At 38.4% G+C, this 25,907-nt stretch overlaps 1 protein-coding gene across 8 annotated transcripts in view; it reads left to right on the plus strand.

The window, feature by feature from the left end:
• Nucleotides 1-25,907, plus strand: part of EVI5 (ecotropic viral integration site 5) — a 223,088-nt gene that overhangs the window by 37,623 nt on the left and 159,558 nt on the right. For 6 of the 8 annotated variants that reach the window (XM_081486300.1, XM_081486303.1, XM_081486304.1 and 3 more), the window contains exon 2: nt 19,967-20,196. In XM_081486300.1, the coding sequence (XP_081342426.1) occupies nt 20,048-20,196 (149 nt within the window). In that variant the 5' untranslated portion in view covers nt 19,967-20,047. Of the gene's footprint in view, nt 1-17,051; nt 17,391-19,966; nt 20,197-25,907 lie in introns of those variants that run through there. The other 2 variants (XM_081486301.1, XM_081486302.1) reach the window with 2 other exon arrangements.

The raw sequence follows: 25,907 nt of genomic DNA on the forward strand, positions 1-25,907 counted from the left end.
GCCAGCAAATTTGGAAAACTCAGCAGTGGCCACAGGACTGGAAAAGGTCAGTTTTCATTCCAATCCCAAAGAAAGGCAATGCCAAAGAATACTCAAACTACCACACAATTGCACTCATCTCACACGCTAGCAAAGGAATGCTCAAAATTCTCCAAGCCAGGCTTCAACAGTACGTGAACCATGAACTTCCAGATGTTTAAGCTGGATTTAGAAAAGGCAGGGAACCAGAGATCAAATTGCCAACATCTGCTGGATCATTGTAAAAGCAAGAGAGTTCCAGAAAAAACATTTATTTCTGCTTCATTGAGTATGCCAAAATGTTTGTGTGGATCACAACAAACTTTGGAAAATTCTGCAAGAGATGGGAATACCAGACCACCTGACCTGCCTCCTGAGAAATCTGTATGCAAGTCAAGAAGCAACAGTTAGAACTGGACATGGAACAACAGACTGGTTCCAAATAGGAAAAGGAGTACGTCAAATTTGTATGTTGTCACCCTGCTTATTTAACTTGTATGCAGAGTACATCATGAGAAATGCTCAACTGGATGAAGCACAAGCTGGAATCGAGATTGCCAGGAGAAATATCAATAACTTCAGATATGCGAATGACCACACTTAAGGCAGAAAGTGAAGAAGAACTAAAGAGCCTCTTGATGAAAGTGAAAGAGGATAGTGAAAAAGTTGGCTTAAAACTCAACATTCAGAAAACTAAGCTCATGGCAGGCATCTGGTCCCATCACTTCATGGCAAATAGATGGGGAAACAATGGAAACATTGAGAGACTTTATTTTTTGAGGCTCCAAAATCATTGCAGATGGTGACTGCAGCCAGGAAATTAAAAGACACTTGCTCCTTGGAAGAAAAGTTATGACCAACCTAGCCAGCATATTAAAAAGCAGAGACATTACTTTGTCAACAAAGGTCTATCTAGTCAAAGCTATGGTTTTTTCCAGTAGTCATGCATGGATGTGAGAGTTGTACTATAAAGAAAGCTGAGCGCCAAAGAATTGATGCTTTTGAACTGTGGTGTTAGAGAAGACTCTTGAGAGTCCCTTGGACAGCAAGGAGATCCAACAGTCCATTCTAAAGGAGATCAGTCCTGAATATTCATTGGAAGGACTGATGCTAAACCTGCCACTCTAATACTTTGGCCACTTGATGTGAAGAACTGATTCCTTTGAAAAGACCCTAATGCTGGGAAAAATTGAAGGCAGGAGGAGAAGGGGATGACAGAGGTTGAGATGGTTGGATGGGATCACCAACTCAATGGACATGAGTTTGAGTAAGCTCTGGGAGTTGGTGATGGACAGGGAATCCTGGCATGCTGTAGTCCATGGGGTCGCAAAGAGTTGTACATGACTGAACTAAACTGAACTGAACAACAGATTTTACTTTTTTGGGCTTCAGAATCACTGTGGACAGTGATTGCATCCATGAAATTAAAAGACTCTTGCTTCTTGGAAAGAAAGCTGTGACAAACCTAAGCAGTGTATTAAAAACCAGAGATATCAGTTTGCCGAGAAAGATCCATATACTCAGGTCTATGGCTTTTCAGTAGTCATGTACGGATGTAAGAGTTGGATCATGAATCATAAAGAAGACTGAGCATAAAGAATTGATGCTTTTGAATTGTGGTGTTGAAGACTCTTGAGAGTCCCTTGGGCAGCAAGGAAGGAGTTCAAACCAGTCAATCCTAAACGAGATCAACCCTGAGTATTCACTGGAAGAATGGATGCTGAAGTGAAGCTCCAATATTTTGGCCACCTGATGTGAAGAGCCAATTCATTGGAAAAGACTCTGTTGCTGGGCAGGATGGAAGGCCAAAGAAGGGGGCTTTGGTTAAATGGTTTGACAGCATCACTGGCATAAATTTGAGCACACCTCAGGCAATAGTGGAAGACAGAAGACCTGAATAACAACAGCAACAATGTAAAACGTTGGGTGAAGGGAGTAAAAGTAAACACAGGCAGTTATAGAACTGCTGTGACTTAAGTTACATAGACATGTTAATGTATGGAGTGAATCTTGATGTGACCAAAAATATGTTTTTATTAGATAGGAGTGGTGAAATGTAAGAGATGTGTGCATGTTATGGTAGGCAAGGCATGGATGGTGTGGGTGATGGGGAAGAGAACTAAATTGTCCTGTGTCATAGTCAGTAGAGGTCAGTAGATAAATTATTTAAAACTTTCTTTTTTGTCATAGGCCCCATATAGCTGATAAACATATTGTAAGTAAGGGGAAGTAACAGTGATGAATCAGACATTAGCTGAAGGAAAGCCTGGTTTTCTTATTACTGTGTCTGTGGATTATGTGCACCTTCGAAAGCTATCTGCAAAATTTTGTTTATATATTCCTGAAGTTTTCAAAGTGACCTTAAAAAATATCCAGACTTCTGTCTTATAGGAAAGGTGTAAGGGGTGGTATGGTTATAGTGATGGTGGTTTTCAACATGCTTGACAGCTGTGGTTGTTTTGATTCTTTTTTTTTTTTAATATATTATTATTATTTTTAAAGTTTTTTGGCTCCATGGCATGTAGGATTTTAGATTCCTGACCAGGGATTGAACCCTGCCCCCTGCATTGGAAGTATAGAGTCTTAACTACTGGACTGCCAGGCAAGTCCCCTGGTGTTGATTCCTGATTCATGTTTTTCTTCATGTATTATTTAATCATCTTATATGAAAAATGACATTGGAAAACTAACTACCATTTTGTTTTTGGTCCTTTTTCAAGATAAATCTCTAGAGTATAGCTTTGTATCTTTGTGCCGCTTTATGAGTTAATATCTTCAGTTCTTCTAGTTTACTGATTTCCTCTTTATGGGTGGTTATAACCTGTTTAACTCTCTATCTCCCCTATCCTTCTCATTCCTGGTTTTTTCCTTGCTCATTTAAGGTACTCTCTTTTATTGCTTTCAGCATTTTAGAAGTACTTAATTTATATTCTGTATTTGGTAACTCTAGTAGTCGAGGTGCTTCTTGATCTAATTTTGTGTTTATTGAATTTCTCATTATTATTAATATTATTTTTATTTTTGACCACTGCGAGATCTTAGTTCCCTGATCAGGGATCCTTTCCCCAGTTGAAATGTGAAGTCTTAACCACTGGACTGCTAGAGAAGTCTTCAGTTGTTGTTCTTTGAGCTTTGTTTCCTTTGTGCATTGTATTTTTAAAATGTGAGATTTTTTCCATCTGTGTCTACTTTGGTGGCTTGATTGAGCATTTTTAATTAAAGAGATTTTAAGAGCAGTTATGTGAACATGAGTTAGTATGGACATTTGGAAATTTGAGGTTGTGGGCCCAGTTTTAGCAGGATGTATATTGCATATGATAAGATAGGATCTGCATTTTAATGATCATTTGAGTACTTAGCAAACTGCTTTATTTTTTAATGCCTTCATGTGCTCTAAATAGGGAGGGAGTTTTCCCCTAGCTGTCTTGATGTCAGCATGATTTGGCTAATTGAATACTCATTGTATTTACTGGTTATTACTTTCTCATTTATTTTATATGTAACTTAGACATTTGTTGAGTATCTGCTTTATGGTAGACACAGTCTTTGGTACTAGGGATATAGAGATATTCAAGACATAGTATCTTCTTTTGGGGAAGTCAAGTAGCAGATGAAACTGAGAAGAACCTTGTTGAGAACTTACAATTGCTCAGGCTTCATAAAAGTAAAAAAGGATAGGATGTGTTGGCAAGTAGAAGGGATACCTTGCTCTGAAGTAAAAGAAAAAAGATGTTTTGAGTTGAGTAGAGAAATAAATGAGGGATTTAATCATGAGACCTCTTCTGCTTCATTAAGGTAAGGCTGTTTGATTGAGAATGTCTAGAACACCAGATGGTGAGGAAAGTTGTGGAAAGACATGAAAATAGGGTTGTTGTTTTTTTAATATTTATTTGGCTGTACCAGGTCTTAGTTGTGGCATATGAGATCTAGTTCCCTGAGCAGGGATAGAACCTGGGCCGCCTGCATTGGGAGCACAGCCACTGGACCACGCAGGAAGTCTTTTTTTTTTAAGATAGGAAATTTGATTAGAGGTGAGGAGACTTGTCAAGCATTGTCTGCATCATTAACTGGTCTTTGTTATTTTATGGAGAAATTTGTTCTAACCTAAATTTTATGTTGTTGTTTTATATACAGTATAATGCTGATTTATTTAAAATACATAAAGTATGGAAGAAAATATATCCAATATTAATAGTACTGACCTGGAATTTCTTTTTTGTTTGTTTTTGGTGGCTGTGCTGCGAGGCTTGTGGAATCTTAATTCTTGAACCAGGGATTGAATCTGGGCCCTTGGCAGTGAGGCACTGAGTTCTAACCACTGGACCACCTGGAATTCCCTGACCTGAACCAGAGAATTTTTAAATTTTATTCTGTTTGTTTGACTATACTGGATCTTCATTGCTACACACTGGCTTTCTTTAGTTGTGGTGAGGGGAGGATACTCTCTAGTTGTGATGCATGAGTTTCTCATTGTAGTGGCTTCTCTTGAGGATCACGGGGTCCAGAGGGTGCGAGCTTAATAGTTGTGGCACACGGACTTAGTTGCTCTATGACATGTGGAGTCTTCGTGGACCAGGGATCGAACCTATGTTCCCTGCATTGGTCAATGGATTCTTAACCACTGGACCATCAAGGAAGTCCTGACCTGAATTTATAAAATAGCTTTTTTCAGACATAATTCACATCATATACAATTCACCCATTTAAAATATATATTTAATGATTTTTAGTGTATTCACAGGCATGTGCAACCATCATCGTAGACAATTTTAGAACATTTTCATCACTGCAGAAAGAAACCTAGTGCCCTTTAGCCATCGCGTCCTGTTCCTACATCCTCCCCAGTCCTTTGTAATCATTAATCAGCTTTTTGTCTCTAAGTAATGGCTATTCTAGACATCTCTTGTAAATGGAATCATTATATCTGGTATTTTGTGGTGGGTTTCTTTTACTTAGTATAATATTTTCAAGATTAATTTATGTTGTAGACTGTAGCTAGTTCATTCTGTTTTTAGCTGTGACCTATTTTTTAAAATGTAAATTTAATTAAAACTGCTTATACCATTGAACTAAGCTTTTTTGGGTATTTTTACTGAAAGATTTCTTTCAATAAAATAGAATAGGTTTCTATTTTAGTCACTTGTCTTAGTCAAAGTATAAATATTTGCAACTATATCTTCAACTTAATTATATCCTGTATTACTCAAAAAAACAACATTCCTATTTCAAGAGAATAACCTACTTGTTAAACAAAAGGCTTCCTTGAATAACTTACTTCTTGGCATTGCTTTAACATGCGATCAAAATGCTATTTTAATAGCAGTGAAAAAATAATAACATGATTTAAAAGCATTTGACTCTGAGCTGCAAGTCAAATGATACATTCTCTAACTTAATTAAATGCTGTTCTTTTAGGCCTTTGAAGCATTAATGTTATTTTCCGGTTCTGCTATTTAGTTATATTTTCCTGGTATACTAACCTTGTTTTTTCTCAATTACATGTGTCCTCCATCCTCTCAAAAGCAAAAACAAGTACAGTATGATGTCTCTACTACTACAACTTCCTGGCTTTATTTTAAGTTTTGTTAAATATTTTAATTTTATTTGGTGATTTATAGCTGTGTATCAAGCCACAATAAAGCTTGGTGACTTAAAATAATCATCTTGGTATATCTGTAGATTCTTTGTTTTTGTTTTCTGTAGATTCTTTGAATCAGAAATTTGGACAGAGATTTATGAGGAGAGCTTGTCCATAATGCTCTTGAAGCTGAGAAACGGAGACCTTTCATCTAAGGTCTTGAGTTATTTGACAGTGTATCTACACTCATGTCAGGTGGTTGATGATGGGACCTCAGAGGGGCTGTTAGCCAGAATACCTACACTTGGCCTTTCCATGTGGTCTCTGTGTGGACTAGTTTAGGCTTCTTAACAGCATGGTGCCTGGGTTCCAAGAGTGAGCCTCAGTAACGACTTTCAACGTACACTGTTGGTTGAGGGAGTCAGACAGGTCTGCTCAGGTTAAAGAGCACAAGACAGAGACTCCCACTCAATGGGAAGATACGAGATAAGCAATGTGGCCATCCTATGGACTGAATTGTGCCTCTCTCTCCTCTGTCTCCACCCCAGTGGATATGTTGAAGCCCTAAGCCCCATTAACTCAGAATGCAGTCTTGTTTGAAAATAGGTTTGTTGCATATATAATTAGGGGAGAATGCCATAGAATATTGGAGGCTAAGATTGAAGTGTTTGAAGTGCTGCAACTACAAGCCAGGAAATGACAAGGATTGTTGCCAAACCACCAGAAGCTAGGAAGGGACATGGAAGAGTTCTCCCTGTAGATTTTAGAGGGAGAATAACCTTCCTGGTGCCTAGATTTTGAATTTTTAGCCTTGAGAACAATGAGGCAACAAATTTCTGTTGCTCTAAGCCACCCAGTTTGTGGTACTTTGTTAAGGAAGCCCTAGAAAACTAATACAGGACATCTTTAAAAAATACAATCTGCTACAGTGTTGTAAGATAGCTTTTTTTCCTCCATTTGTATTTGGCAGTGGTTTTGCCCATCTACACTTTTAGGTTAATATATCCAATGGAAACTTAACAGGAGGGGCTATTTTAATAGTCATCAGCCTAGTTTATCTGTTAACATTTTTTGGTGAATGAGTACAAAACGTAAAAGATTGTCAGTGTATATAGCTGCAAAAAGAAGTTGGAATGGGACTTAGATTCACTGAAATGTAATGTTAATACAAATTTATTAAGGGAATATTAATTTTGAGTGCCCACTATTCACATAGTTTTGTTCCTTTTTTGGTTTTGAATTGAAGTATAGTTGATTTACTATATATATATTGTTTTACATGTACAGCATAGTGATTCAATATTTTTGCAGATTATACTCTATTATAGGTTATTACAAGACAATAGGTATAGTTACCTGTGCTATACAGTATATCCTTGTTGCTTATCTATTTTATGTGTAGTATTGATAGTTTGTATGCTGCTGCTGCTGCTGCTAAATCGCTTCAGTCGTGTCTGACTTTGTGCGACCCCATAGACGGCAGCCCACCAGGCTCCGCTGTCCCTGGGATTCTCCAGGCAAGAATACTGGAGTGGGTTGCCATTTCCTTCTCCAGTGCATGAAAGGGAAAAGTGAAAGTGAAGTCGCTCAGTCGTGTCCGACTCTTAGCGACCCCATGGACTGCAGCCTACCAGGTTCCTCCATCCATGGGATTTTCCAGGCAAGAGTACTGGAGTGGGGTGCCATTGCCTTCTCCGATAGTTTGTATATTGGATGTTAATTTGGTACCGTTAATTTGTCGTCCCCTTCTTTCTCCCTTTTGGTGACTACAAGTTTGTTTTCTATATCTGTGAGTCTGTTTCTGTTTTGCAAATATATTCATTTGTATTATTTTTTAGATTCCACATATAGAGGATAAATATAGTATTTCTCTGACTTCATTTATAGTATTTTCTCTCACTTCAAAATATAGTATTTTCTCTGATTTCATTAAGCATAATATTCTGTATGTCCATCCACGTTGCTGCAAACGGCACTATTTCACTTGTTTTTAATCCTGAGTAATAGTCCATTTCCCACACCCCTTCCTCCCCCACACCCACACACATCTTAATCCAGTCATCTGTTGACGGGCACTTGGGTTGCTTCCATCTCTTGGCTGTTGTAAATAGTGCTGCTGTGAACCCTGGGTTGATGTATCTTTTTGAATTATGTGTTTTGTTTTTTTCAAAATACTCAGTTGGCAAAAAATTGAGTCAAGTTTTTCCATAGCATCTTATAGAAAAACCCAAATGAACTTTTTGGCCAACTCAATATATACCCAGGAGTGGAATTGCTGGATCATATGGTAGTTCAACATTCAACAACTCATTCATTCAAAAAACTAAGACCTTGGTATCCAGTCCCATCACTTCATAGCAAATAGATGGGGAAACAATGGAAACAGTGACAAACTATTTTCTTGGGCTCCAAAATCACTGCACATGTTGACTGCACCCATGAAATTAAAAGACACCCGCTCCTTGGAAGAAAAGCTATGGCTAACCTAGACAGTGTATTAAAAAGCAGAGACGTTACTTTGCTGACAAAGTAATGCAGAGATATTACTATGCCAACATAGTCAAAGCTATGGTTTCTCCAGTAGTCATATATGAGAGTTGGACCATAAAGAAAGCTGAGTGCTAAAGAATTGGTGCTTTTGAACTGTGGTGTTGGAGAAGACTCTTGAGAGTCCCTTGGACTGGAAGGAGATCAAACCAGTCAATCCTAAAAGAAATCAGTCCTGAATATTCATTGGAAGGACTGATGCTGAAGCTGAAGCTCCAATACTTTGGCCACCTGATGTGACTCATTAGAGTCAACTCACAAGAGCCGATTCATTAGAAATGACTCTGATGCTGGGAAAGATTGAAGGCAGGAGGAGAAGGGGATGACAGAGGATGAGATGGTTGGATGGCATCACTGGTTCAATGGACATGAGTTTGAGCAAGCTCTGGGAGTTGGTGATGGACAGGGAATCCTGGCATGCTACAGTCCCTGGGGTTGCAAAGAGTCAGACATGACTGAGTGACTGAACTGAACTGAACTGACTTGTACCACTGATCCTGTTCATCATGCCTATTGTCTTGCTGTTCACACTATTTGCACTGTTGGCTGAACCCAGGATAGGCAAGGCTCGAGCTAAGAGGCTGAAAGGAGACTCGAGGAGCTGTAGGAACTGCAGACACATTTATTCTCTCCTGGCTACCACGGCAGCCATAATACAGCCTCTCTCCTGGCTGACACAGCAGCTGTAGCAGCAGCCACAATATAACCATAGCGTAGCCATGACATAGCCATAACATAATCTCATATAACATAACCATGAGGCTGCTCCAGTGTAACCTCAGTGCAGTAGCAGCAGCCACGGCTTTCATGGTGAAGCTCATACAGGTGTACTGCACAAAGTAGCTTATGACCAAGTGAGTACCTCATGATACACATGCGCAGTCTACAAATGATCTCAGCTGTTACATGGTCTATTCACAAAATGTGGGGTGAGAAAGCCTGAACATGCTACCTTGGCCAATTTGCTCTCTCGCCACATTCCACCTCTTCAGGATCTTTCACCTCACTTTCTATGCTCAGTGCATCTTCAGCGATATTCCCTTGGCGAGTAGCACTGACCCTTAGATTTACATCTTGCAACAGCAGTGGCTACAACAGCAGTTACATCCCCAATACATAGCAAAACCCAATGCCCGGTATCACCTGGAATTCATGTTCCAGTCCTTGCCCTCATGGGGCTAGAAGAGCCACCCTCCATGTGTGGAGTGCCTTTATCTTCCGTGGCCAAGTCCAGTCCACCATCTGTCCTTGTGAGATTGCAGGAGAGCCTCCACAGGGGAAGCTCCACCCCTGCCAGGTTTATTATTAAGGACCCGCAAAACTCCCTACAGGCGCTGGGGCCCACCCCTTCAAGGTTGAGGCATTCCCAGGCCACCCTACATGATTCCAAATGCTCTCACACTCTTCTAAATCTGCAAGAGAATCAGTGGGTAGTAGCATATCATATGACACAGCCTTTTATAGTACAGTTCTAAATCTAGAACACAGCCTAAGTCTTTACAGTCTAAATCTGTATCTGCTGCTAAGTTGCATCAGTCGTGTCCGACTCTGTGTGACCCCATAGATGGCAGCCCACCAGGCTCCCCCGTCCCTGGGATTCTCCAGGCAAGAACACTGGAGTGGGTTGCCATTTCCTTCTCCAGTGCATGAAAGTGAAAAGTGAAAGTGAAGTCGCTCAGTCATGTCTGACCCTTAGTGACCCCATGGACTGCAGCCTACCAGGCTCCTCCGTCCATGGGATTTTCCAGGCAAGAGTACTGGAGTGGGGTGCCGTTGTCTTCTCCAAATCTGTATCATTTGGCCACATAGCCATCAGTGTATGCACTAGGACTGGGAAACTACTCTGGCTTGCCATAAACAAGGCTGCATTCAGCACCAGTGTCAACCAGGGCCATTACTCTGTGTACATTAGCTAGTGACCAGTGAATTGCAAGTTCTACATGGGGCCGCGTGTCCTTGTTTGGGTTCTTCAGGAGGGCACCCTGGTCTGAGCCATATTCAGAGCGGAAAAGGGCATCGTCTAAAGGAATGTCCTAGGGCGCCGTATAATCTTTTAGCTGAGCTGCCCATTTCTTTCTGTGGGTTCTTCCCAAATGTGGTAAATTGCTGCTCTGGTCTCAGTTACCTCCTTAGCTCTAGGAGCAGAGCTTTGGGCTGTTTATCAGTTTTATTTCTGTCAACTGCTGCCAGCAGATCAACCCACACTTGCATTCTCTTCACCAGGCTGGGGCCTTTACCAGCTCGGACCCCCTTCGGGGTCTTCACATGTCTAATCCCCTTTGGCCTGCTGCCGCCCCTCAATTTCTCCCAAGTTAGCCACCATCAAGGTCACCTCATAGATGGGGTGCCCTACATAGGGTGTTAGGATAGCAGTCAGGGGTCCAAAAAAGGTAGATGGGGCATTGTTCAAAATGGCTTCTCTAATGCCGCCTGTAAAATGCTCGTCATCTGGGCCTCCGGTATTTGGGTTGAATATTGACTGCTTCATGCCCAGTTCTCTCACTACTTGGGTCCACGTGTCGTAGGTATACCATTTACTCACAGTATCTGGGAGCTCTCCTGCGTTTGACCACACAGTGGAGATGACAGTGTTAAACCATTCCATGAGGGTGTGCGTTTGTTTAGGCGCCCCTTGCGTTAATTGCCTAGCATTCTGCTAGGCAGAATGAAACCTTTGTTTCAATGAGGGGATGAGTAGTTATAGATGCCAGCCATTCTATTTCGTCCCCAGAACACAGGATACCATCCACCCCTGTGTCTCAAGAGTTGCAGGAGCCGAGCTGCCATGGTTTCCTTTGAATTTGCTGAAACTGCGTACCCAAGTCTACCAACTCCGCCTAAGTATATGGTTGATACGTTGTGAACTCAGTCACATTGGGGGCCGTTGAAGATGTCCCCCTGAGCCACAGGCTGCTCATGCTTCACTTCTGCTGTACAACAGGCCTCGCTGCCAAGTGAGGACCTGCAGTCTCACAACATTCATCATCATTATCCTCAGTCTCATGTTCATCATCATCGTCACTTACCACCTCGTTGTCAGAGATGCTGGGTTCTTCAGGGCCATGGAGTTCTTGCTCTAATGCCAGTATACGTTGCTCTAGTTTTTCTAAGCATCTCTGCACATCACGCACTAGTGTAGCATCAAGGAGGGCGTTATGCATGTTTGCCTTCAGGGCAGTCAGGAAAATCTACCACATGGTGCCAGTGGCAATCCGTGCCACCTTGTTTGGCAAACGGGAGCTCACTGCCTGTAATGCCTTTTCAGTGTTATCTGATGAACCTTACACTGCCTCCCAGTCTTCCACCAGACCCCATGCTGAGAGAGTCGCAGCCACATGGTACCACATGCTATATGGTGGCCACTGGCTTCCTCCATCCAGTGGAGCCTTTGGCTCCCCTACCTGCTGGGTATCCTGCTGACTTCCTGGGAGCCTCAGGGTCCTCTCCCTGCTGGATATCCTGCTGACTGTGCCAGTTGTATCACTGATCCTGTTCATGACACCAGTTGTCTTGCTGTTCCGACTGTTCGCTGAACCCAGGGTAGGCAAGGCACAAACTAAGAGGCTGGAAGGAGACTCAAGGAGCCGTAGGAACTGCAGACATGTTTATTCTCTCTTGACTGCCACGGCAGCGATAACACAGCCTCTCTCCTGGCTGACACAGCAGCCACAGTATAACCATAATGTAGCCATGACATAGCCATAACATAATCTCATATAACATAACCATGAGGCTGCTCCAGTGTAGCCCCAATGCAGCAGCAGCCATGGCTTTCATGGTGAAGCTCATACAGGCGTACTGCACAAAGCAGCCTGTGACCAAGTGAGTACCTCATGAAGTGCATGCACAGTGCTACAAATGACCTCAGCTGTCACATAGTCTATTCGCAAAATGTGGGGCCAGAGAGCCTGAACATGGCATCTTGGCCAACTTGCTCTCTCCCCACACTACTTTCCAAGTGGTTGCACCAATTTACATTCTGACCAACAGTGTACTAGGGTTTCCTTTTCTCCACAACCTCTCCAGCATTTATTATTTGTGAACTTTAAAAAAAAATTAACTCAGTTATCTAAATAATATTTAAAAAATTTTTTTGGCCATGCTGCATGGCACGTGGGCTCTTCGTTCTCCATTCAGGGATTGAACCTGGGCTCTTCGTTCTCCATTCAGGGATTGAACCTGCGCCCCCTGCAGTGGCTTGGGGAATCTTAACTGTTGGACTGCCAGGGAAGTCCCTGCTTGTAGACTTTTTGATGATATGTCTCATTGAGGTTTTGATTTGCAGTTCCCTAGTAATTAATGATGCTGATCATCTTATCATGTGCTTGTTAGCCATCTGTATGACTTCTTTGGAGAAATGTCTAATCAGATTTTTGGCCCATTTTTTGACTGGGTTCGATTTGTTTTTGGTGGGCAGGCATGGAGTTGTATGAGTTATGTGTGTATTTTGCATATTAATCTGTTGTTGGTTGCATCAGTTGCAAATATTTTCCCCCATTCCATAGGTTGGCTTTTTTGTTTTGTTAGTGACTTTTTTTGTTTATTTTTGCTTTTATTTCGTTTGCCTTAGGAGATGGCCCCAAGAAAATATTGCTAGGATTTATGTCAAAAAGTGTTCTGCCTTTGTTTCTTCTAGAAGTTTTATGGTTTCAAGTCTTATATTTAGGTCTTTAAACCATTTTGTGTTTATTTTTGTGTATGGTGTGAAGGAATGTTCTAAACTTATTGTTTGGCATATAGCTGTCCAGTTTTCCCAGGATCACTGAAGAGACTGTCTTTTCTCCATGTGTATACTTGCCTCCTTTGTCATGAATTAATTGACCATAGGTGTGTGGGTTTATTTCTGGGCTCTCTCTTCTGTTCCATTGATCTTTGTGTCTGTTTTTGTGTCAGTACCACTGTTTTGATTACTGTACATATAGCTTTGTTCTTGCTCATCAAGACAATTCATGAAAAGAGTAATCTTGTTGACCTATTACGTTCTTTTTGGTGACAATATGAATATATATGAAATATTATTTTTATTTCTTGAGGAACTTTTAACGTCTAAATGGTTAATAATCTAACAATATAAGGATAATGTAACACAGATACTCCAGGGTTGGAGGTTAAATTAGGTGATATCAAGTATCTGAGTGTAAGCACTAAGCGCTTAGTAAATATGAACTGTTATTACTTTACTAACAAATGCTAAAGTATTCAATTCAGTTGTCTCTCAGTATCTGCAGGGGATTGATTCTAGGACCCCATGGATACCAAAATTTACGTATCAGTAATACAGTATTTGCATATAACCTACACATATTTCTGAATACTTTAAATCATATCTAGGTAACTTGTAATACCTAATAAAATGTAAATGGTATGTACATATAGTTATCGGAATACAAATTCAGTTTTTTGCTTTTTATAACTTCTTGGAATTTTTTTTTTCCCAACTATATTTTCTATCCTTGGTTGGTTGAATTGGTGGAAATGGGACCAGCATTTATAGAGGACTGACCTTAAGGATGAAAAGTACCATAGAAATGGAGAGAAAAGTAAGAACACAATTACAAACACCTTAAAGAATGAATACTGTTTGGAAATAGCATTTCGCAAAATATGTTTGCATATAATGATGAAAAAAAGGATTTATGGGCAGTTAAGATTGGAAAGTATATTCCTTTACCTTCTATCTTGACAGTAATATAGTAATATAATTCCTACCTGTACAATAATTACAGTTCAGTCTCTGAGAAGTTGAATAATTAAAAAAAAAAAAAATGTCACCTAATCTACAGGACTGCTTTAAGCAATATGGTTCACCACAAAGCTTGGAAAATCTCTTCCTTAAATAAAGCATCTAGAAATGCAAAAATCTTTATAAATGCAAAATTGTATTTCCAAGAAGGTAAGGGAAATACCCTAGATGAAAAACAGTCAGAAACTGGAAACCAGATGGCCTTCAAACCCACCTATGTATTGTATAAATTACTTACTTTTTTGAATAGTCAATAAAAAGCTGGAGTAGCTGTTGTTAATTTCAGACAAAGCAGACTTGAGAAGGAAAGTTTTCAGACATTATGTATTGATAAAGAGGTCAAGCCTCCAAAAAGGCATAGTTCATGAGGCAAAAGCTGATAGAATGTCAAGGAGAAATAGACACATTCACCATTATGGTTGGAGTCTTCAGCACCTGTTTTTCAGTAATTTAGATACAGGAGGTATAAAGTCAGTAAGGATACAGGTGAACAATACCATCAGTCAACTGTATTTAATGATGTTTATCTGATAACCAATGAGTATACATTCTTTTCTGGCTTCCATGTATCAGTCATCAGTATACACTATATTCTGGGTCATATGGTTCAGCACACCTGAACATGTGCTCTCAGACCACAGTGGAATTAAGTTAGAAATAATAGAAAGATAGCTGGAAAATGAAAATATTTAGAGATTAAAAAACACATTTCTAAATAACACATGGATCCAAAAAAATGTCCAAAGAAAAATTTTAAATATTTTGAACTAAAGCAGAATGAAAAGTAGCAAAAGCAGTATTAGAGGTTAGTTTAGAGCATTTGAATGTATTTTAAAACAGAAGAGAGATGCAAAATGAGTATTCTAATCTTCCAGCTTAGAGAACCAGAGAAAAAGAGGGATATAAACCTTAAGCAAGTAGAAGAAAAGAAATTAAAATTAGAGCATGAGTAAGTAAAACTGAAAACAGGAACACAGAGAAAAATCAACAAAACTGTTAATAAAAGTTGGTTCTTTGAAAAGATTGATAAACTTCTAGCCAGGCTGCTGCTGCTGCTGCTAAGTCACTTCAGTCGTGTCCGACTCTGTGCGACCCCATAGACGGCAGCCCACCAGGCTCCGCCGTCCATGGGATTCTCCAGGCAAGAATACTGGAGTGGGTTGCGATGTCCTTCTCCAATGCATGAAAGGGAAAAGTGAAAGTGAAGTCGCTCAGTCGTGCCCGACTCTCAGTGACCCCATGGACTGCAGCCCACCAGGCTCCTCCATCCATGGGATTTTCCAGGCAAGAGTACTGGAGTGGGGTGCCATTGCCTTCTCCTGTAGCCAGGCTAACAAAGACCAAAAGAGAGAAAGACACAAATTACTAATAAAAGGAATGAAAGATGTAAATTTCTTTTTTTCATTTAATTATGATAAACTGCTGACTCTTGAACAACATGGTAGTTAAGGGCACTGACCCTCGTACTGTTAAAAATCCATGTATGACTGCCGTTCAACCTCTGTATTCATGGTTCTGCATCCTTGGATTTAGACAACCACAGATCTTGCGGTACTGGGTAGTACATACTTGCTGCAAAAAACCTGCATATAAGTGGACCCACTCTGTGGTGGCTCAGATGGTAAAGAATCTGCCTGCAGTGCAGGAGACTGGAGTTTAATCCCTGAGTTGGGAAGATTCCCTAGAGAAGGAAATGGCAACCCACTCCAGTATTCTTGCCTGGAGAATTCCATGGACAGAAGAACCTGGTGGGCCAGAGTCCATGGGGTCGCAAAGAGTCAGACACGACTGAGCAACTAACACATAGACACACACAGTGCAAACCCACATTGTTCAGGTGCCAACTGTTCATAACAAAAGTTTACCATTTTAAGCATTTTTAAGTGTACAGTTCAATGGCATTAAGTACATTCACTTTGTTATGCAACCATCATCACTATCCACCTCTAGAGAAGCTATTAAACTTCCCATTCCCCACTTCCCTGGCAGCCACCATTCTGTGTTCTGCCTCTATGAATCTGACTGCTCTTTGGTACCTCTATAAGTGGAATCATAGAATATTTGTCATTTTGTGACTTGCTTATTTCACTTGAAATAATATCTTCAGGGTTCATTCATGTAGCATATGTCAGAATTTTTTTTTTAAGGCTGAATAATATTTCATTGCCATTAAAAAAATCCATTCCTCCATTAATGAACATTTGAGTTGCTTTTGCCATTTGAATATTGTGGATAATGCTGCTATGAACTTGGGTGTATAAATATCTCATTTAGTCCCTGCTTTTAATCCTTTTGGGTGCATTCCCAGAAGTGAAATTGGTGTATTATATAGTAATTCTATGTTCACTTTTTTGAGGAATCATCATACTTGTTTCTGGGCGTCCCAGGTGGCTCTGTGGTAAAGAACCTGCCTGCCGATGCAGGAGACACAGGAGGTGTGAGTTTGATCTCTGGGTTGGGAAGATACCCTGGAGGAGAACATGGCAACCCACTCTAGTACTCTTGCTTGGAGAATTCCATGGACAGAAGAGCCTGGTGGGCTACAGTCCATGGGGTTGCAAAGAGTCCGACATGACTTAGCAACTGAGCAAACAAACAGAGTACTTTCACTGCTGTGAAAGTCTTCTGTTCTCTGCCTGTTTATCCCTTCCCTTGCCCAACTCCTGATCTTTTTATTGTCTCCACAGTTTTGTCTTTTCCAGAATGTTATATAGTTGGAATTATACATTATGTAAAACTTTTCGGATTGACTAAGCCCTTTTAAAATTGAGATATAATTCACATACCATAGAATTCTCTCCTTTGAAGTGTTCAGTGGCATTTAGTGTATTCACAAGTTGTATAACTGTCACTGCAGTCCATCCCAGAGCATTTTCATCACTCTGGGAAGAACTGTACCCATTAGTAGTCATTTTCCATACCCTCTCCTCCAATTTCTCCAGGCCACTAAGCTACTTTCTGTCTCTAGGTTTGCTTCATTTATGTAAGTGGAATCATATGCTGTGTGGCCTTTTGTGCCTGATTACTAAGCCTTTTTAATGATGGTTTTAATCTTTTCAAAGTATGTTCATTTTTAAAAACAAATGCATATCACTTCTGTGAGGTAGACAGGAACTTTGTGACAACTTTGTGACATAATTGCATTGTCAGATTTATTGTGCCTTCATGACAGTTTAACATAAGATGAGGGAAAGAGGTTTGGAGGTGGCAGGGTAGAGATGTGGAAACGTAGAGTTAAAGAAAAAATAGGACATGATGATATATGAAAAATAACTCAGTCCTGTGGGATTTCTACAACCATAAGTATTAAACATTATTAAAGTGGAACTGCAATTAAATACTCCAGTTAGATTTAAGAATTTAAAATGCTAAAGATGGGTTGTTGAGCCTTCAGTAGTTGTAGACTGAATTTCATTTTATCAAGGTTGAAAGGATATCAGGATTGTGTTCTTGGTTATTCCAAACTCTTTAAATGGAAGCCAGTTGCTACAGTATGTAGAAGGGGTATGATAAATTTATTTTTTAAAATAAAGTAAATAATACATGTCTTTTGTCTTTGCTACAGTTAGCTGGAGTAGAGAACTTTTATATAAGAGAAGTGTAAAGCTTTTTTTCTTTAAAAAATATTTCCATATGTATTTTAAAATTGAAGTATAGTTGACTTACAGTGTTTCAGGTGTATATAAAAGTGATCCAGTTATATATATATTCTTTTTCAGATTCTTTTCCATAATGGGTTATTATAAGATACTGGATTGCTATACAGTTGGTCTTTGTTGTAAGCATTAATTCTTAAAAGTTGTTAAGTATATTTGAAATTAATGGTCTGTAAAGGATAACACTTTTCTGTAAATTTTACATGTTAGGTTTTCTGTTTTACAATATAGTGTGCTTTGAGGATGCAAATAGATGGGAAACAGTGGAAACAGTGGCTGACTTTATTTTTTTGGGCTCCAAGATCACTGCAGATGGTGATTGCAGCCATGAAATTAAAAGACTCGTACTCCTTGGAAGGAAAGTTAGGATCAACCTAGACAGCATATTAAAAAGCAGAGACATTTGTCAACAAAGGTCCGTCTAGTCAAGGCTTTGGTTTTTCCGGTAGTCGTGTATGGATGTGAGAGTTGGACTATAAAGAAAGCTGAGTGCAGAATTGATGCTTTTGAACTGTGGTGTTGGAGAAGACTCTTGAGAGTCCCTTGGACTGCAAGGAGATCCAACCAGTCCATCCTAAAGGAAATCAGTCCTGGGTGTTCATTGGAGGGACTGATGTTGAAGCTGAAACTCCAATATTTTGGCCACCTGATAGGAAGAGCTGACTCATTTGAAAAGACCCTGATGCTGGGAAAGATTGAGGGCAGGAGGAGAAGGGGACGACAGAGGATGAGATGGCTGGATGGCATCACTGACTCAATGGACATGAGTTTGAGTAAACTCCAGGAGTTGGTGATGGACAGGGAGGCCTGGCGTGCTGCGGTTCATGCGGTCACAAAGAGTTGGACACGACTGAGTGACTGAACTGATCTGAGGATGCAAATTAGTGCTATCCTCACAATTGAATTTGTATTTGTAACTATGTAGAGAAGATCAATAGTATAACAAACCACAAGAGGCTATCTTGTTGACTGCCACGATTCTTACCATTTCCTGGTACAGAGGAAGTTCTGGCTAAATTATTTGGTTCCTATATGATCTTTTACCCTAATAAACTGTGTTGCAAGTCTGTTCATTGGTGAGGACTGTTTGCCTAGAAGCCTAAAGATCTGCTCCATACTTCTTTTCCTGGATTCCCCTACTTCATCCTGCTTGTCTTTCCTGGGGGTTCTTCCCTCAACAATAAGAACTCTCTCAGCCCATTCCAAGGGAAGTAAGTTCTAAAATAGAAAAGTTATTGGAAATGAAAATGAGAGGTAGGTCATGTATCTGTTGATGAGGTGAGAAGGCAAGACTGGGGCAACCTATGAGGAGAGAGTAGTATCTGCTAAGATAGTCTGGGTGGCCTTTTTATTTGTATATATATGTTGATGTTTTAATTTGTGTGTGTATAAATTGCTATATGAAACCAAGGTTAGCTGAGAATGTCTACATAGAAAATAATTTGTAGTGTTTCGGTCGTTTACCTTTTGTGTAAAATTTCGGATTTGTATGCACATCTGCTTAAGACACTGGCATGATTTATGAAGCATATATAAGTTATATAGTTATATACAGTTATATAGTTCATTGAATCTTGCAGATGAAAAGAATTTAGGATTTGAAAGGATTTTCTGGTCCTGGTTGCCCACCTAAAGCAGAAATTCATCTTCAGTCAACTGTTGATTTTTGACTCTTATAATTGATTCTTAATTGTAGCCATTGGCAGAGAATGTCTACTCTTTCTAGGCATCCTATTCTATTTCTGTTTGAAAATTGTACCCCGAAACTCTCTTACTCTGTTAACTCAATCATTTATCATAATTTTGTTCTTCTAGAACTAAATCCTCTTCTAAGAAAACACTCATAGTGGTTTGAAGGTTTATTATGAATCTCATTTAATCTTATTTATGCTAAGCCTAGTTTTTGTTGAATTGTTGATCATGTTATATGATTTCCCTATCCTGATCACCTAACGGACATGTTTTGGTTCCTTGGCTTTCAACTGTTTTTGACTACAACCCAAATGAAGAATATATTTCATATTCCAACCCAACATAATCACATATACATACATGAAGTATGTAGTTTTAATACATATATGTAATTGAGACAGAAATTTTGTGACAACATATCTTTACACTGACACTGTCTGCTCCTTTCCATTTAAAAAAAATGCTGGTGTTACCTCTTAAATTTATTTTATCACTCCCTGATGGATTTCAGCCTGTAGTTTGGAAATCACTTTTAATTTGTGCATGCTACAGAACTGAAATATGGAGTTTCCAAAAGCTAGAACAGTCATTGCTAAAGCAGGTGTTACCTTTATTAACTCAAAGAGAATATTCTGATTGCTGGTTTTCAAATAAAACTAATGAGGATTATCAAGTTCTTGGTAATGCATACAATAAAACTGAAATATATGTAACTTTTATTTTTATACTTAGGTGGCGACAGACAAGGTTGCAGAAAAGTTGAGTTCTACTCTCTCATGGGTGAAGAACACAGTGTCACATACAGTCAGCCAGATGGCCAGTCAGGTGGCAAGTCCATCTGCTTCCTTACACACTACATCCTCATCTACCACACTGTCAACGCCAGGCCTTTCACCATCTTCACCGTCACAGTTGAGTCCAGACGACTTAGAACTCCTGGCTAAACTGGAGGAACAAAATAGGTAAGTGAGGTTGCTTGGGTTGTCTTTCTTTAATTGTCATACACACTTAACCATTCATATATGTATGCATGCCATAATCAAAATTTTAAATATTTGTTTGTATTAAGAATGTTTAGGGGAGATCCCTGGTAGCATAGAGTTAGGATTCTGGGCTTTTACTGCCATGGCCTTGGTTCATTCCCTGATCAGGAAACTGAAATCCTGCAAGCCGTATGGAGGGGCCAAAAAAAAGTTTAGTTTTTTTTTTAATCAGAGTTAGTTAACAGAAGTTTTCAAGTATTTTTTGGAGGAGTTGGTCTTAAAACTAAAATTGGACTAAAATTTTCTTCTGACTTGGATAGCAGTAGACTTGTTTACTTAACGTAGCAAACTGTCTAAATTCTTCCTGAATAGTTCTTTAGGGCATCAGCTACAAAAAGAGTTACTGGAAGAGCATCCTTTTATGTTCAGTCAAAACAAGGATAATTACAGAGATAATTTCTAACAGCTCTTTTGATATGTAATTGATGTAATAAAGTATACATACTTAAGGTATACAATTTGATAAGTTCAGACATAAGTATATACCTGTGAAATTATCACCAGAATCAGGAAAATGAACGTATCTGTTATCTGCCTTTGTATCTCCAGATAGCCACTGATCTGCTTTTGGTCACTGTAGATTGGTTTGCATTTTCTACAGTTTTATAGAAATCAAATCATACAGTATATACTCTTTTTTAATGGGTTATTTCATTATTCTCAAAATGAATTGTTTTGAGATTCATGTGTGTTGTAATACATATGAATAGTTCATTTCTTTTTATTGCTTAGTAGTATTCCATTGTTTGGATATATTACAGCTTACCTACTCACCTGTTGTGAAATGCTATAAACTTTTGTGTACAAACCTTTGTATCAATTTATGCTTTCGTTTCTCCTGGGTAAATACCTAGGAATGGAATGGCTGGTTTATATGGTAGAAGTATATTTAATTGTCAAACTGTTTTCCAGAGGGCCTATAGTTTTTCACATTCTCATCATCAGTGTATGAACATTGCTGCTCTTCTGCAGCCTTACCAACATTTGGTATAGTCAGTCTTTTTAATTTTAGCTGTTCTTACAGGTATTTGTATCTTGTGGTTTTAATTGCATTTCCCTGTTGGTGTTGAGCACTTTTTTTATGTGCTAATTTGCCATTGATAAATCGTCTTTGATTAAATATCTGTTCTGAATTTTGCCCATTAAAAAAAATTAGGTTGTTTGTTTTCTTACTGTGTTTTAAGAGTTTTTTATATAGTTTGGGTACAAATCCTTTATACGTATGTATGCTTTTCAAATATTTTTTCACAATCTGTGGCTTATTCTCTTAGCAGTATCTTTTGAAGAGCAAAAGTTTTAGATTGTGATTAAGTCCAATTTGAAATTGTTCTTTTGTGAACTGTGCTTTTGATAACTCAGGGTCACACAGATAGATTTCTATGTTAGGTTTTAAGTTTTACATTTACCATAGTCCATTTTGAGTTAATTTTTTTTTTTTTGTATGAAACAAAGGATAGATCGAAGTTGTTTTTGAGTATGCATGTTTGCTTTTGTATTTGTTGAAAAGACTGTCCTTTTTCCTCTTAATTACTTTTGCACTTTTGTCAAAAATCAGTTGTCTGTATATGTATGTTTCTTGGCTCTTTTTCTGTTCCATTAATTTATTTTTCTACTTTAATGCTAATATGACACTATTGATTATTATAGCCTTATAATAAGTCTTGAAATCAGATAGTGTTAATCGTCTTTGCTCTTTTGACCGTTTTTGCTCCTTATCATACCTTTGTGAATTTTACGTCAAGTAATTTGTACAAAAACACTTGCTGAGATTTTGACCAGAATAGTGTTGAATTCCTAACAATGGTGCCTTTCACCCATGAACACATTATATTTTGCTTTTACTTATTACTTGTGCATGATATTGTTTTTGTAAATTTAATTTCTGATTGTTCATTTGTCTGCATATGGAAATACAATCATTTTTTTTTTTATCATTCATGTATTCTGTTGCCTTGATAAATTCACTTCTTCTGGTAGGTTGTCTTTTAAGATTCCATTAGATTTTCTATATAGATGAGCATGTGGTCCATGAATAAAAGCACATTTGCATCTTTACAATATGGATGCCTTTTATAGCTTTTTCTTGCCTTATTGCAACTGGTTAGTACTTCCAGTACAAATTTGAATATACATTATGAACAGATAGCCTTGTCATTTACTCAATCTTAATGGGAAAGCTTAAAATTAAAATTATTTTAATTAAAAATTAAAAGACGCTTGCTCCTTAGCAGAAAAGCTATGACCAACCTAGACAGCATGTTAAAAAGCAGAGACATTACTTTGCCGATAAAGATCCATCTAGTCAAAGGTATGGTTTTTCCATTAGTCATGTATGGATGTGAGAGTTGGACTATAAAGAAAGCTGAGCACCAAAGAATTGATGCTTTTGAACTGTGGTGTTGGAGAAGACTCTTGAGAGTCCCTTGGATTGCAAGAAGATCCAACCTGTCTATCCTAAAGGAAATCAGTCTTGAATATTCATTGGAAGGGCTGATGCTGAAGCTGAAGCTCCAGTAGTTTGGCCACCTGATAGGAAGAGCTGACTTATTTGAAAAGACCCTGATGCTGGGAAAGATTGAAGGCAGGAGGAGAAGGGGATGACAGAGGTTGAGATGGTTGGATGGCATCACCGACTTGATGGACATGAGTTTGAGCAAGCTCCGGGAGTTGGTGATGGGCAGGAAAGCCTGGCGTGCTGCAGTCCGTGGGGTCACAAAGAGTTGGACGTGACTGAGCGACTGAACTGAACTGAAGGGGAAAGCATTAAAAATGAGTAAATTCTAGTTTTCTGTAGATGACTTTTTATCAGGTTGAGGAAGTTCCTATTTCTCATTTGTTAAGAGTTTGTAAGAAATAGATGTTGCATTATGTCAAATGGTTTTCCTGAATCTATTGAAATGATCAGTTGTTTTCCTCTTTTAATTTGACATTACTTTTTTTTAAAAGTTAAACCCCACTTAGTCATTATATATTGTCTTTATAACATATTGTTGGATTTGATGAGCTAAAATTTTGTTTGAAATTTTTGCATCTGTGTTCAGGAGGAAGCTCAGTCTGTAGCTGTTATCTAATGTCTTTGGGTTTTGTTTGTAATGTCTTGTGTCCTTGTAATATTTTTGTGATCTTTCCTCTTTTCTCATTTAAGTGTTTAATGCTATACATTTCTCCTGAAGCTCTGCTTTTGCAGGATCCCTTTAAGTTTTATAGTTCTGAGTATAGTCTGTTTTGATACATGTTTTATGTGCACTTGGAAAGATTGTATATTCAGCTGTTATTTGGTGGCATATTCTATAAATGTTAATTGGTTCAAATTGATTGATGGTGTTGTTCAAGTCTACCATATCTTTTCTGGTTTTCTGTTTACTTGTATCAGATATTGAGGGAAGGGTATTGAAACCTCCAACTATAATTGTGATTTATTTCTCTTTAAATCTTATCAGTCTTTTGTTTCATATAATATGAAGTTATATTGTTGTATATATAAACATTTAGAATTGTTACATCCTGTTGCCAAAATGCCTTCATTATTCCTAGTAATATTGTTTGCTTTAGAAATCTACTGTATCTCATATAGTCATTGTAACTTTTGAATGGTATTAGAAGTTTATATATTTTTCTGTTTTTTACTTTTATTGTTTTTATCTTTACAGTTTGTCAGACAATATATAATGGCTCTTTCTTTTTAAAATAGTCTGACAGTCTTTACCTTTTAATTGTGGTAGTTAGATCACTTTTAAGACAACTATGACATAATTTTATTTCTTGCTTACATTTATGTTCATCTCAAACTTTAGGCTGAGTACATTTTTATTGCACACTTCTTAATTTCTGGACCAATGACCAGCCTCTCTGCAGGATAAACCAGACTCATGTCAAATGGGAAATGGATATAGAGGAAATATATCTTAAAACATCTGCTAGGGAGTGATATACATAACTTCAACTTACATTTTATTGGCCAAAGCAAATCATATACTCACTCCTTATGGAGTGAAATTGGGATTAGAATCTTCTTGCAGGGTTGGGTCTAAGAAAATTTATGCTTATTATTGTTTCAGAACCCTTTGCCAGTATTTTTATTGTATTGCTCTTGTGCTTTTAATTATTCACTTACCATAAAAATCCACCCTTTTAAAGTGTACAATTTAGTAGTTTTTAGTATACTCACAGAATTGTGTAAACATTACCATTATCCAATTTCAGAATGTTTCTATGACCTCCAAAAGAAACCTTGTATCCATTAGTCTCCTCTTTTCACCTCCTTTCCTGGTAACCACTAATCTACTGTCTCTATGGATTTGGTTATTCTGGCCATTTCATTGGTAGTCTTTTGTGACTAGCTTCTTTTACTGAACACAGTGTTTTCCAGATTTTGGGTAAAATAGATCATTTACATTTAATGTAATTATTGATATGGTTATGTTTATGTTTGTCATCTTATTTTTACTGTTCTTTTATCTTAGTATTTCTGCCTTTTGACTGAATGAAATATTGTTTGTGATTCTGTTTTATCTTTTGTTAATTTATTATTTTTAACTGTTATTTTGCTGGTTGCTTTAGGATTCATAGTGTATATCCTTAACTAACTTACACAATATACTTTCAAGAGCTCTCGTACCACTTCACATGTCATATAAAAACTGAGAATAGTACATTTCCATTTCCCCTCTCTGGTCCTTTGTGCTAGTTTTGTCATGCATTTTGCTTTTGTATTTTTTTGTTGTTGTTGTTAAAAATTGTTTATTTTTAAATTTTTGCCTGCGCTTAGTCTTTATTGTTGCATGCAAGCTTTCTCTAGTTGTGGCAAAGCGGAGGGTACTCTCTTGTGGTATGTGGGCTTCTCATTGCAGTGGCTTCTCTTGGTTTGGTGACGGAAATGATAACCCACTCCAGTATTCTTGCCTGGAGAATTCCATGGACAGAGGAGCCTGGCAGGCTATGTATAGTCCATGGGATTGCAAAGAGTTGGACATGACTGAGCAACTATCACTCACTCTTGTTTTGGAGCACAGGCTCTAAGGCATGCATGTTTAATGACTAGAGTGTGCAGGCTGTAGAGTGCGGGCTCAGTAGTTGTGAGGCACAGGCTTAGTTGCCCTGAAGCATGTGGTATCTTCCTAGACCAGGGCTTGAACTGGTGTCCCTCTGTTGCAGGTCAGATTCTTAACCACTGGACCACCAGGGAAAGCCACTTTTGTGTATGTTTTAAATCCCATGCTGCATTGTTATTTTTGCTTCAATAGTCACTTACCTTTTAAATGAGATTGATAAGGAAAAAATAAGAAAAAAAAGGAAAAAATTTATATTTTTCTATATAAATTTATGTTTGCCTATATAGCTTCCATTTCTGGTGTTTTTTGGGTTCTTTCTTTTTAGCTCCAGATTTCGAACTGATAGAATTTTCCTTCTGCATGGAGGACTTCCTTGAATGTTTCATGTAGTGTGGGCTGTTCCTATATGTCTGAGTCTTCATTTTGCCTTTAATTTTTAAAAATATTTTCTCTGAGTTAAAGACTCTAGGTTGACAGGGTTTTTTGTTTGTTTTTTTCCTTCAGTACTGTAATAATGTGTCATTGACTTCACTTTTGCATTGTTTACATCAGGAAATCAGATGCAATCCTTATCTTTGT

Source organism: Giraffa tippelskirchi, chromosome 5 (genome assembly GCF_054371585.1).
Source record: "Giraffa tippelskirchi isolate mGirTip1 chromosome 5, T2T-mGirTip1v1.2.pri, whole genome shotgun sequence".
NCBI lineage: Eukaryota > Metazoa > Chordata > Mammalia > Artiodactyla > Giraffidae > Giraffa > Giraffa tippelskirchi.